This window comes from Rhyacophila brunnea, unplaced genomic scaffold (assembly GCF_057557595.1).
Source record: "Rhyacophila brunnea isolate RB1 unplaced genomic scaffold, BYU_Rbru_1.0 scaffold_13, whole genome shotgun sequence".
Taxonomy (NCBI): domain Eukaryota; kingdom Metazoa; phylum Arthropoda; class Insecta; order Trichoptera; family Rhyacophilidae; genus Rhyacophila; species Rhyacophila brunnea.
This window is the reverse complement of record NW_028232785.1, coordinates 19,437,758-19,450,365: the sequence shown is the minus strand read 5'-3', so window position 1 is coordinate 19,450,365 and position 12,608 is coordinate 19,437,758. Positions and strand designations below refer to the sequence as shown.

Sequence of the window (12,608 nt, the reverse complement as noted above, 5' to 3'; positions counted from 1 at the left end):
AATTTTTTTTGGGCTGATTTAATTAGGTACCTTGTGGTATTCACTATGATTTAGGTTGCACGGATCACTTGTTATTTATTTCGCTCTTGCGTGGTAGGGGTTATACGATTATTTATTAACACGGGAAAACTACAAGGGATATACTGATTTGAAAAATCGAGACGGAGGATAAGGAGGAAGACAAAAAAAAGAAGTTTTGACTAATGATAAGAATACCTACTAATATTTCTCCTTGGACCGCAGAATCCAAGTTTATGAGGAACTTCGGTAAGAATCAAAATGTATATATTTTCTTCACCGCTGTTGAAAATATCTGTACAGTAAATTGAAAGTTACTGTAAAGTTTAGTTAAAGTTAAGTACTGTTAATACAAAAAAAATTGAAGCGTCTTACAAAGAGATTTCCATATGAGATGCCGTATTTATTGAGAAGATCTCCTGTTGACGTTTTCATTTGTATTTTTATTATTTGTCTCATAAACTGTGTGACTATAATTTTGTTGAAAGTATTTTTGCTTTTCATGTATTGGTTTCTCTGATAAAATTCAAATCCTTGCCGAATTAAAAGACGAATTCACAGAAATATCTGGGGACTTCCAAAGTTTGTATCTCAAATAACATCAAGTCATTAGTTCGTTTGGCCGGAATAAAGTGTTTGATGAGCGTTGTCATTTGAAAATACTGTAACCATAGTTTTGCAATGTGACCATTATTTTCTAGCCAACACCTGACTGTTTCAAATTTATTTTTATATTTGAGTATGAAAAACTCACTTTATTTGAGCGTAGTTATACACAAAGCAGCCAAGCCACCATTTTGAAAAAAATGAGTTATTGTGATTTCCATTATCTCACACGTTTCTTTTACGTTATGCACAAATCAGCCAAGCTGCTGGAATACAAAAATCTCATATAAATGCGTTTTAAAGATTTTGCAAATCGCAGAATACGACATTTTCGATTTGTATAAAGCAACCAAGCTGCTGTCATAAAAAAATGTCATAAATGCGTTCTCAAAATATGCCATATTCGTTCTGCAAAAAGCAGCCACATGATAATATTATGTACTTAGCGAATATTTATTAAAATCCTGACAGTAAGGTGTGTTTTTCTACATTCAATTAATACACACTATTTTCTTAATTACATTATATGTTTTTCATTTTATTATATATCATATCAATGACATTATTAATGGACAACGCACTCAATACAGTAGTTAGCAAGTAAATTCGCGCATACGACATTCGCACATGTATAGGTAGACGTCACGCAATTTCCATTATGCGAAATCACGCATCGGGAATTTATAGCAATATCACCTTTATTGTAATGGCATTAGAACAGATTATGCCATTCGGCAGACCCGACAAAAAAGTGTCATTTTTTTCCCAGATGCTTCGTCCATATTAATGTCATTGTATAATATACAGATTTTTCATATAGAAATTAGTGCCAGGCAGCTAAAGTTTTTCAAATTATTTTCATAACTTTAAAATTCCCATAATACTTGAATAACTTAGAAGGTTATTTTTAAGAAAATAGATGCAAGAATAACAAATTTTCTCACAAAAATAAGAGTTGGCTGCACTCAAGAATAAACATTCTAAAATCCCGTTTTGCACAAAACAGCCTGGACTGCTAAAACATCAAAATTTCATAGATTTTATGCTTTTATCTCGTTATAAGTCACACAAAATATATATATATTTAATATTTATCATTCAAAGTGTATACATAGTATACAGAGGCTTTGTGGATTTAAAGAAACACACTTTATATAAAAGTGCTTCTATCTCTGTTTGAGGTCTGTGTGGCCTGGTTGCTTTGCGTATAACTACGCTCATTTTATTATTTTTTTTCCAATGTAGAAAAAACTCCAGCGACAACCCGAGATGACAGACGAAAGTGTTGCCAGTAATATATTGTTCCCAATTAATAGTCTACAGGGATAGGAAATAAAATGCATGGCTGAATGCGAACATATGCTGAAACCGCCCTTTCGCCCCTACATATTAAAAGTTACTCGCGGTTGTAATTCAAGTCACAGCTTTTTATCAAGACAAGGAAAAAGCTCCGCTATTTAAATTTTAACATTTTATTCTGTTTAAAAGATAGAGTAGCACTATTGAAGTTAAAAATACAAGGAAACGAATTATCTCTCATACAAGTATACGCACTCACAGAAATAGCGAAAGAAGAAGAAATTGATACTTTTTATACAAATGTAAACAAAGCTATTAACCAAGCACATAAAACTATAATAATAATGGGCGACCTAAATGCAAAAATAGTCCAAACCAGACAAGACGAATACTAAGCTACGGTATCAAACGGGTATGGAGAAAGAAAGCAGAGAGGTCAGAGATTAATACTATTGAGGAGGCCTTCACCCGAAGAGCGGTTCTTACAAACCAAACAAACAAATTACATATCATTGATTAATGTATAAACATTATCTAATAGTATTATATACTAAAATAAAAAATCTTAGCATACATAATATGTACCTATTATACAAGGATATAAATAAAAATTAATATTATATAAACTAGAAAATAAGTAGATAATACAATCAAAGATAGATATATATACATATTGGATATATTCATTAGATATAGTAATTTAACTGTCATTTACTTTCGTTTGTAAGAAATAAAAAGGCTTTTTTATTTTATTTATTCTGTTTAAAGCATAGGAGGTAGAAACCTGTATATTTTATACCTTATAACAGTGACCACCTCTGTACATATCGTTGTTAGGGAACCAGGCGACTATTCTAGACTTAAAAAAATTGTCGTTGCCTTATAGTATGTTATTTTAATTTATTATTTACAGGTGACTGTGTACAGGTCTGCATAATATTTACGAGCTAAAAACTTACAATACCTGCGTTGCCTGAATTCGCGATTTCATTTATGGATGTTGTCGTCTTATCAATGAGTCGAAGTTTCTATTTTAAAAGTTGATTTTTACCTGTGTGGATATACGTATACAATATTTTTATAAGTACTACAATGATAGCTTAAAATTACCTTAATCTAATTATGTTGACATATGTTTACTTTTCTTAGTATTTATACAAACCAAAGCATTATAAAATATTATTAAAAATAAATTTTATTATTATGGGAATTTCTAATATTTTAATATGAAATTTTACTAATCATGGAGCGTTTTATTTTGATGAACAATTTTACACTCTACCTCACCTGTTTTGTCTTAGTGTTTATTTTGGAGTTAAATGAGATGCATATAGGGAGTGTTTTTCAATGTCATGGATTGGATATGATCACTATGTTCAGATAGCATTTTGTTAGTCTTATCTCGATATTATAATCTAGTTATATGAATATTTTTTTTTTAAACATTTTTCTTTTGTTTTATATTATTAATGCAATTAATATTAACGAATGTTTTCTTACGTTATGTATAACTATATCTATAACTGTCACCATTTAACCAAGCGTCCTTCTATATTGTGATATTATGAACAGAGGTATACTTACCTTGATCGACACTTACAATCTATATATTATATAAAAATGAATGTTTGTTTGTCTGTCTGTCTGTCCCGTATGCATTCCTATACCATTCATCCGATTGAGATGAAACGTTGGTGAGTTGTTGTGTGCACACCCGCGAAGGTTACTGAATTAGAAAAACCATCTTCTTCATTCTATTTTCTTTTATTCGTATGGTTCCTATGCCATTCATCTGATAGTGATGAAACTTTCGTCAGTTGTTGTGCTCACACCCGCGAAGATTTCTGAATAAGTACAACCATCTTCTTCTTTTATTCGTATGCGTTCCTACACCATTCATTCTATTGCGATGAAACTTTAGTCAGTTGTGCGCACACCCGCGAAGGTTTCTGAATTAGTACAACCATTTTCTTCTTCTATTCGTATACGTTATCCTATACTAAATTTGGAAAATCCATGCATCTGACATGGAAAGCTGAACGTGGCCTGCTCACGCAATGGAAAACTTTCTGATTTATTCGTGTATGCACAAGTAAACATGTCAGCACAGATGCTCTATAGATTATAGAACAATGAGACATCCATTAAGAGCAGCGGGTGGGAGAGGGGAGAGCAAAGGTAGGACCAATCGTTGTCGGCCAGTTTCCATTGTATTGTTGTCATAATGTAGTGTGGCTATGCATACTTATCATCAATCAATCTTAATTTACATGTAAATATAAACAAACGACGCATAGTTATAGTTTCTATGGTATGTACGTGTAATTGTCATTTTAGATTATAAATCAATATTCTTTTCAAAACACACATCACATAAGTATAGTTTTTTTGGTGGTGCGAATCATTTTATGTCTTTTGAGAACACCGATGTATTTTGAGATTACCAATTTGCCGAAATCTTTTAAAACAGACATCGCATTGATATGGTTGTTCACCAGTATGTGTCATTTTATGCCTTTTCAGGTGACTAATTTGCAGAAAGAATTTAAAACACACATCGCATTGATGTGGTTTTTCCCCAGTATGACTCATTTTATGTTTCTTCAAATAAGAAACTTGCAGAAAATTTTTGGAACACACATCGCATTGGTGCGGTTTTTCACCAGTATGTGTCATTTTATGTCTTTTGAGTACACTTTTAAGCAGAAAGTTTTTAAAACACACATTGCATTGATGTGGTTTTTCTCCTGTATGTGTCATTTTATGTGTGTGAAGACTACTAATTTGATAAAAGTTTTTAAAACATACATCGCATTGGTGTGGTTTTTTACCAGTATGTCTTATTTTATGTATTTTGAGTTCACCAATTTGATAAAACATTTTAGAACACACATCGCATTGGTGTGGTTTTTCACCAGTATGTGTAATTTTATGTCTTTTCAAATCACTAACTTGCCGAAAATTTTTGAAACACACATCGCATTGGTGTGATTTTACACCACTATGTGTCATTTTATGTGTTTTAAGACGACTTTTCAGACAGAATTTTTTAAGACACACATCGCATTGGTGTGGTTTTTCACCAGTATGTCTCATTTTATGTGTTTTAAGATTACTAATTTGATAAAAATTTTTAAAACATACATTACATTGGTGTGGTTTTTCATCAGTATGTGTCATTTTATGTCTTCTGAGTTCGCCAACTTGATAAAAGTTTTTAAAACATACATCGCATTGGTGTGGTTTTTCACCAGTATGTGTCATTTTATGTAATTTAAGTTCACGAATTTGATGAAAGTTTTTAGGACACACATCGCATTGATGTGGTTTTTTGCCAGTATGTTTCATTTTATGTGTTTTAAGACTAATGATTTGATAAAACTTTTTAAAACATACATCGCATTCGTGTGGTTTTTCACCAGTATGTCTCATTTTATGTATTTTGAGTTTACCAATTTGATCAAAGTTTTTAAAGCACACATCACATTGATGTGGTTTCTCGCCAGTATGTGTCATTTTATGTATTTTGAGTCCACTAATTTGAAGAAAGTTTTTAAGACACACATCGCATTGATGTGGTTTTTCCCCAGTATGACTCATTTTATGCTTCTTCAAGTCAGCAGCCTGCACAAATTTTTTGAAACACACGTCGCATTGGTGTGGTTTTTCACCAGTATGTATCATTTTATGTCTATTGAGTACACTTTTGTGCAGAAATTTTTTAAAACACACATCGCATTGATATGGTTTTTCACCAGTATGTGCCATTTTATGGCTTTTAAGTGCACCAATTTGATAAAAGTTTTTAAGACACACATCGCATTGGTGTGGTTTTTCACCAGTATGTGTCATTTTATGCATTTTCAAATTACCAACTTGCAGAAAATTTTTGAAACATACATCGCATTGGTGAGGTTTTTCACCAGAATGTGTCAATTTATGTATTTTAAGACTACTTTTTCGATAGAACTTTTTAGGACACACATCACATTGGTGTGGCTTATTACCAGTATGTATAATTCTATGTTTTTTGAGTCCACCAATTAGATAAAATTTTTTAAGACATACATCGCATTGGTATGGTTTTTCACCAGTATGTGTAATTTTATGTTTTTTGAGTTCACCAATTTGATGAAAAGTTTTAAGACACACATCGCATTGATGTGGTTTTTTACTAGTATGTGTCATTTTATGTTTTTTCAACTGACTAGCTTGAAAAAAATCTTTGAAACACACATCACACTGGTGTGGTCTTTTATCAGTATGTGTAATTTTATGTCTATTGAGTGCACTAATATGACGATAGTTTTTAAGACAAACATCGCATTGGTATAGTTTTTTATCAATTTTGTGAATACTACGCTTCGACGTTTTATATGAACGAAAATTGGATTTACCACTAATCGTCTTGCATGAGTCATGATGCCGAGACTTCGTGCATTTAGTGCAGTGTCTATTTAAATGATTTTCAGATTCAAACACTCCAAAACAATCATTGCAAATAAAGTTACGTGTGAAATATGTAACTCTTCTCAAGATTATTCGAACCACCTTTGGCAAGTATAATGTTTGAACTTCCCGTTTGATGTTTGATTCATCTATTGTTATCTCTGAATGCTGTTTCGTCATATTTTCGATTTTATTTGTTGCACGTGGTATTATGTTCTTGAGCAAGTAATTGTCAACCGCACCTTTTGTAACGATGTCGACTGGATAACTGTGATATTCCGTGAAACATGGCTGGTTGGAAATCTACAAAAAGAATAATGATAGTATATTCAGTTTAATAACTTTAAAATACATAAAATATGATTGTGATTGCATAGATACTGAATAAATAGGTACTTTGTGTTTTGACAGCTAATTGTTATAAATAATAGGTTAACTGTGATACTGCGCTCATTTTTTGACATTTACAATTCGTATCAACATGAATTCTCACGCTAACGCATTATCCAAAGCTACTTTGATATCAGTCGTCGATTTGCACATCTTGCGTATTCTATCGCAAAATTACGATGCTAATTTCTGGTATAATGGTGTCAATAAGGAAAATTGCCGACTATGAAGTAAGACCAATGCATAAGAGGCCCTACATACTCCATTGCATGCATAACTACACAAAAATAAGCGTTCGGTTCGGTTTACACGCTGATGGCATCATCAGAATAAATCTCTTCAAAAATTAGGCCGGAGCTCGCGGTTCGGTAAATGGAGTCGTTACCGAACCATATTCAATAATATTTTTTTGGAATTATGTTTGACATTCAGGTGGAAGTGATTTGGTTTAAACTGGTTTAAATTATGTGCGACACGACGATTCGACGAATTAAAATGCCTTAAATAAGAGCCTTCATAAATAATGTACCTGATCTAGTGGCCTGTATTGTGGATCGGAGCAGCAAGGTTGGGGACTATCATTATTAATATGACGGATTACGTTGTCAACAAATTCTTCTTTGATGACGATTTCCTCATTATCGTTCTCAGAATTTATATTGATCAGACCGTATTCACGCTTCTGAAAATAACAATATTGTTAATAAAATGAAACAGTAACACCAGTGGCGACCGGTTATTATACTAGGATTTCACTTTTTTATAATATGAAAGTACGTATATATTATATTATTGTTCATTTGTATGAGAAATCCATTCTTCTGTTTTTCATCGACACAATTTTTTCAATCACACGTTTGTCAATCATGAGACATGTAAAACAGAATACTGCATTTAATTGGTCACAAATCCGCATAGCTACAAATTTTGTACATATTGTTTTATGTCGAATGTTCTTTCGTACTTTCTAGTTTTGGAAACGCATTGTTGTTTTAATCTTTATAAGTATTACAATTTTTTTTTATGTATTCGACAGCAAACGGTGCCATTTTAAAATAAAAACTAATGTAGGTACACAATAACTAAAAATATGACATTGGAAAATAATTTATTTATCACGCAAGCACACATTAATAATTATTTGACAGCAGTCGAGACTAATAATTAATATGTGCAGAAACCAGTTTTCTTCCCGTGCGCAATCATAAGACGTCAGCTGGCTGCATTGTCGCGAAAACAGCGAAGCTTGTTTAACACGGTACAATAGTTGCCAACGGGACATTCCGTCTCAATGTGAAGACCGCAAGCAAATATCATGCTATGTCACAACTGTATCATGTTGAGTAAATCGATTTTTAATGTTTCAAACTCTGAAAAACTGTTAAAAGTAATCTTTCACTATAATTTTTAAATGATTTTTATTTGTTATTATATTGCATAATAGGACATTCACTTGAAAATATTATATTATATTTCCATTTCATATTTCTGAAAATAATCTTTTTCCAGTCAAGTACCATTTTTGTGGGAAAAAAAAATATTCCATGTGCCTTTGTTGTGGTCAGATCACTAAGAGTAAATGTATTATTATAAATATTAGACCTTTGCGGGTGTGCGCACAACAACGCACCAAAGTAAGATTGCAATCGGATAAATCGTATAGGAATGCATACTAATAGAAAAATATGGTTGTATTAATTCAGAAACCTTTCAGCGCGTGCGCACAACAACTCACCAAAGTTTCATTGCAATCGGATGAATAGTATAGGAACGCATACGAATAGAAGAATAAGAAAAAGATGATGGTTGTACTAATTCAGAAACGTTCGCGGGCGTGCGCACAACAACTGACAAACGTTTCATCGCAATCGGATGAATGGCATAGGAACGCATACGAATTGAAGAAGGTGATTTTTCTAAATCAGAAACCTTCGCGGGTGTGCACACAACATCTCACCAAAGTTTCATCGCAATCGGATGAATGGTATAGGAACCATACGAATAAAAGAAGATAGATTGAAGGAGAAGAAGAAGATAGTTGTACTAATTCAGACACCTTTGCAGGTGTGCAAACAACAAATCACTAAAGTTTCATTGCAATCGGATGAATAGTATAGGAACGCATACGAATAGAAGAATAAGAAAAAGATGATGGTTGTACTAATTCAGAAACGTTCGCGGGCGTGCGCACAACAACTAACAAACGTTTCATCGCAATCGGATGAATGGCATAGGAACGCATACGAATTGAAGAAGGTGATTTTTCTAAATCAGAAACCTTCGCGGGTGTGCACACAACATCTCACCAAAGTTTCATCGCAATCGGATGAATGGTATAGGAACCAAACGAATAAAAGAAGATAGATTGAAGGAGAAGAAGAAGATAGTTGTACTAATTCAGACACCTTTGCAGGTGTGCACACAACAAATCACTAAAGTTTCATTGCAATCGGATGAATGGTATAGGAACCATACGAATAAAAGAAGATAGAATGAAGAAGAAGACGATAGTTTTTCTAATTCAGAAACCTTCGCACGTGTGCACAAAACAACTTACAAAAGTTTCATCGCAATCGGATGAATGGTATAGGAACCATACGAATAAAAGAAAATAGAATGAAGAAAAAGTAGAACAAGATGGTTTTTCTAATTTAGAAACCTTCGCGAGTGTGCACACAACAACTCACCAAAGTTTCATCGCAATCGGATGAATGGTATAGGAACCATACGAATAAAAGAAGATAGATTGAAGAAAAAGAAGAAGATAGTTGTACTAATTCAGACACCTTTGCAGGTGTGTACACAACAAATCACTAAAGTTTCATTGCAATCGGATGAATGGTATAGGAACCATACGAATAAAAGAAGATAGATTGAAGGAGAAGAAGAAGATAGTTGTACTAATTCAGACACCTTTGCAGGTGTGCACACAACAAATCACTAAAGTTTCATTGCAAACGGATGAATGGTATAGGAACCATACGAATAAAAGAAGATAGAATGAAGAAGAAGACGATGGTTTTTCTAATTCAGAAACCTTTGCAGGTGTGCACACAACAAATCACTAAAGTTTCATTGCAATCGGATGAATGGTATAGGAACCATACGAATAAAAGAAGATAGATTGAAGGAGAAGAAGAAGATAGTTGTACTAATTCAGAAACCTTCGCAGGTGTGCACACAAGAACTCACAAAAGTTTCATCGCAATCGGATGAATGGTATAGGTACCATACAAATAAAAGGAAATAGAATGAAGAAGGAGAAGATGTTTTTTCTAATTCAGAAACCTTCGCGGGTATGCATACAATAACTCACCAAAGGTTCATCGCAATCGGATAATGGTATAGGAACCATACGAATAAAAGAAGATAGGATGGAGAAAAAGATGCTTTTTCTGATTCAGAAACCTTCGCGAGTGTGCACACAACAACTCACCAAAGTTTCATTGCAATCGGATGGTGGTATAGGAACCATGAGAATAAAAGAAGATAGAATGATGAAGAAGAAGAAGCGGGATAAATCTAAAATTCGAGACCCCCACCACGCACTCCGGCTCGTCGGTCTCTGTCTACCCTCCAAATTTTGTCGAAATCCGACTGCGCCTGTGGATTTATATAAAGAAAAACCGCCACGACGGTACAAACAAACATCCAAATATATTTTAGAAATTATAGTAAGTATAGATAATGCTTTAAAAGGGTTTATGGGTTCATTTATCACCATTTCGTATAACAGTTGACCATTCTTTCTGCTTTTTATTAAAAAAAGTTAACATAAAACAAATATTGTGCCGGTTACAATAATTTATGACATAGGTTTATTTTCAAGGTTACAACATTTTTACCAGCATGGAAAAAAAGGAATTTTTTTCATTACTTGAATTGCTGAATAATGACAAAGAGCAAGAAAAAATTACGCAATGTCCAACACTGAATATCTCAGAACAAGCTTTCGGAGGTTAAGTGTATTTATTCATTCAAGGTCTTCAATTGTTGTAATTTTGAAGAATAGTCGTCCCAATTTGATTCAGCAATCGACTTTGAATTTGTCAACAATTATGAATATCTACCAACGCCTAAACAAATAATAAATCTACCCACCTCTTTGCAGTGGACATTAATGCTGTCGTCCTCGACATTTTCTTGTTTGACTGACACGTCAAATCGACCCACGCTCTTGAAGTTATTCATGTCAATCCATTCGTATGCACCGGCTCTGATTTCCTCCGCAGCTTCGTCAGGCAATACTTTATCGTTTGGTTCGGTATTTACTTCCATTTTATGCGCTATTGAACACAAAATCTTTTAACACGTTTACAGCGCCACGTGTCATAAATTACTGACCATAGACGAATATATTATAATTGTCTACCATAGATATTAATATGATACGACAGAGTGTTGCCATTTTTTATCACCACGCGGTCCATGAAATATTAGAATTTCGGCTAAAACAAAATTATAAAATCGACCTTGAACCGCCAACACCTTCTATCTACATAAAAAGTCAATTTTACAAGTTGGAGGTAAAAACCTTCTCGTTTTTTTTTGTACTTGGATATTTTGAACAATTTATTTTTTTGAATGGCATAAAATTGTTATAATGGTATATTTTCACAGATCATAAGGAATAAATGTTTCTTTCTTTGGCCATATCCGTCCCTTAACTGGAGCATATTATTATGGACACCACGCGGCGCCTCTAAGAATCCTTGTCGCTCGCCAGTCTTCTTGCTTCGTTCCAGGTCAAACCAGCATCCCGTAGCTCCGCCGTATACACTATGTAGATTGTATTTAGCAGCCTTCCAGGTCGCCGGAATCCGGTCGGCTTTAAGAACAGGCAAGCCAGGTTAAAGTTCTCTTCTGGCATCCGCAGTACGTGGCCAAGCCAGGTCCAACGTCGCCTCTTCACTTTCAGCGTGATGAGAGGCTGCTTGGTGCGATCTCTTATCTCCTCGTTGCTCCTAAAGTCATACCACCGCACACCCAGTATTCTTCGCAAACATCTGTTTTCGAAGCTCAGTATACGGTTGCTCTGAGCCTTCGTAAGGTGCCATGATTCGCTATCGTAAAGCAGCACCGTCAGAATGCAAGCGTCGAATAGGCGGCATTTGGTTTTGACCGAGTAGGTACAATCGTGAGTCCCAGACATTTCGCATTGAGTTGAATGTTGCTCCAGCCATTCCTATTCGGATAGCGAGCTCTTTCTGCAAAATGCCATCTCCCGTGATGTGTACCCCCAGGTACTTGAAGCTGTCGACGCTCTCGATATTTTGTCCATCGCTAATTAGAGGGAAATCTGGACCAGGACAGGTGCTATTGCACAAGACGTTGATTTTCAAACCAACGCGAGAGGAGTTGTTATGCAACCTGTCGATTGTCTCTTGAATGCCCTAGATTGAGTTGTCGAATAGGACAGCATCATCGGCGTATTCCAGGTCTCATAGCTTCACCGTGGGGGTAACAGGTATGCCTTGGTCAGGTGGTATTGACTTCCGTAGTATGAAGTCAAAGAGAATGATAAAGAGAAACGGTGCAAGGACACAACTCTGTCTGACTCCGGTCGTGACCCCGAACCATTCCGTGACAGTGTCTTCAATTCTGACACAGCATTCGCTATTCTCGTGCAGGCTTTTGATTATATTTTTCTTTTAATAACACATACGAGTTATTGGCATATAAAATATTGGCACAAATACTGCACTTAGGACCTATCAACTCTTGTAATCATAGGATATTAAGAAGTAGTCATGGCTATTGTTTTACTTTATTTTCACAAAATTTGAAAGTAAACAGAAATAATAAATCAGATAATTTTTTAATTATAATGGTATACAAATAAGTAG

The 12,608-nt window shown here is 34.2% G+C and overlaps 1 protein-coding gene across 1 annotated transcript; it reads right to left on the bottom strand.

Moving 5' to 3' along the window:
- Window positions 1–3,325: 3,325 nt before the first annotated feature.
- LOC147076820 (uncharacterized) lies at window positions 3,326–11,040 on the bottom strand. Its single transcript, XM_085940933.1, has 3 exons — window positions 10,864–11,040; window positions 7,292–7,444; window positions 3,326–6,675 (listed from the first exon to the last, which is right to left on the bottom strand). Exons 1-3 carry the CDS (start codon window positions 11,038–11,040, stop codon window positions 4,330–4,332), a joined length of 2,676 nt encoding a protein of 891 aa, XP_085797059.1. The 3' UTR covers window positions 3,326–4,329.
- Between the last annotated feature and the right edge of the window lie 1,568 nt (window positions 11,041–12,608).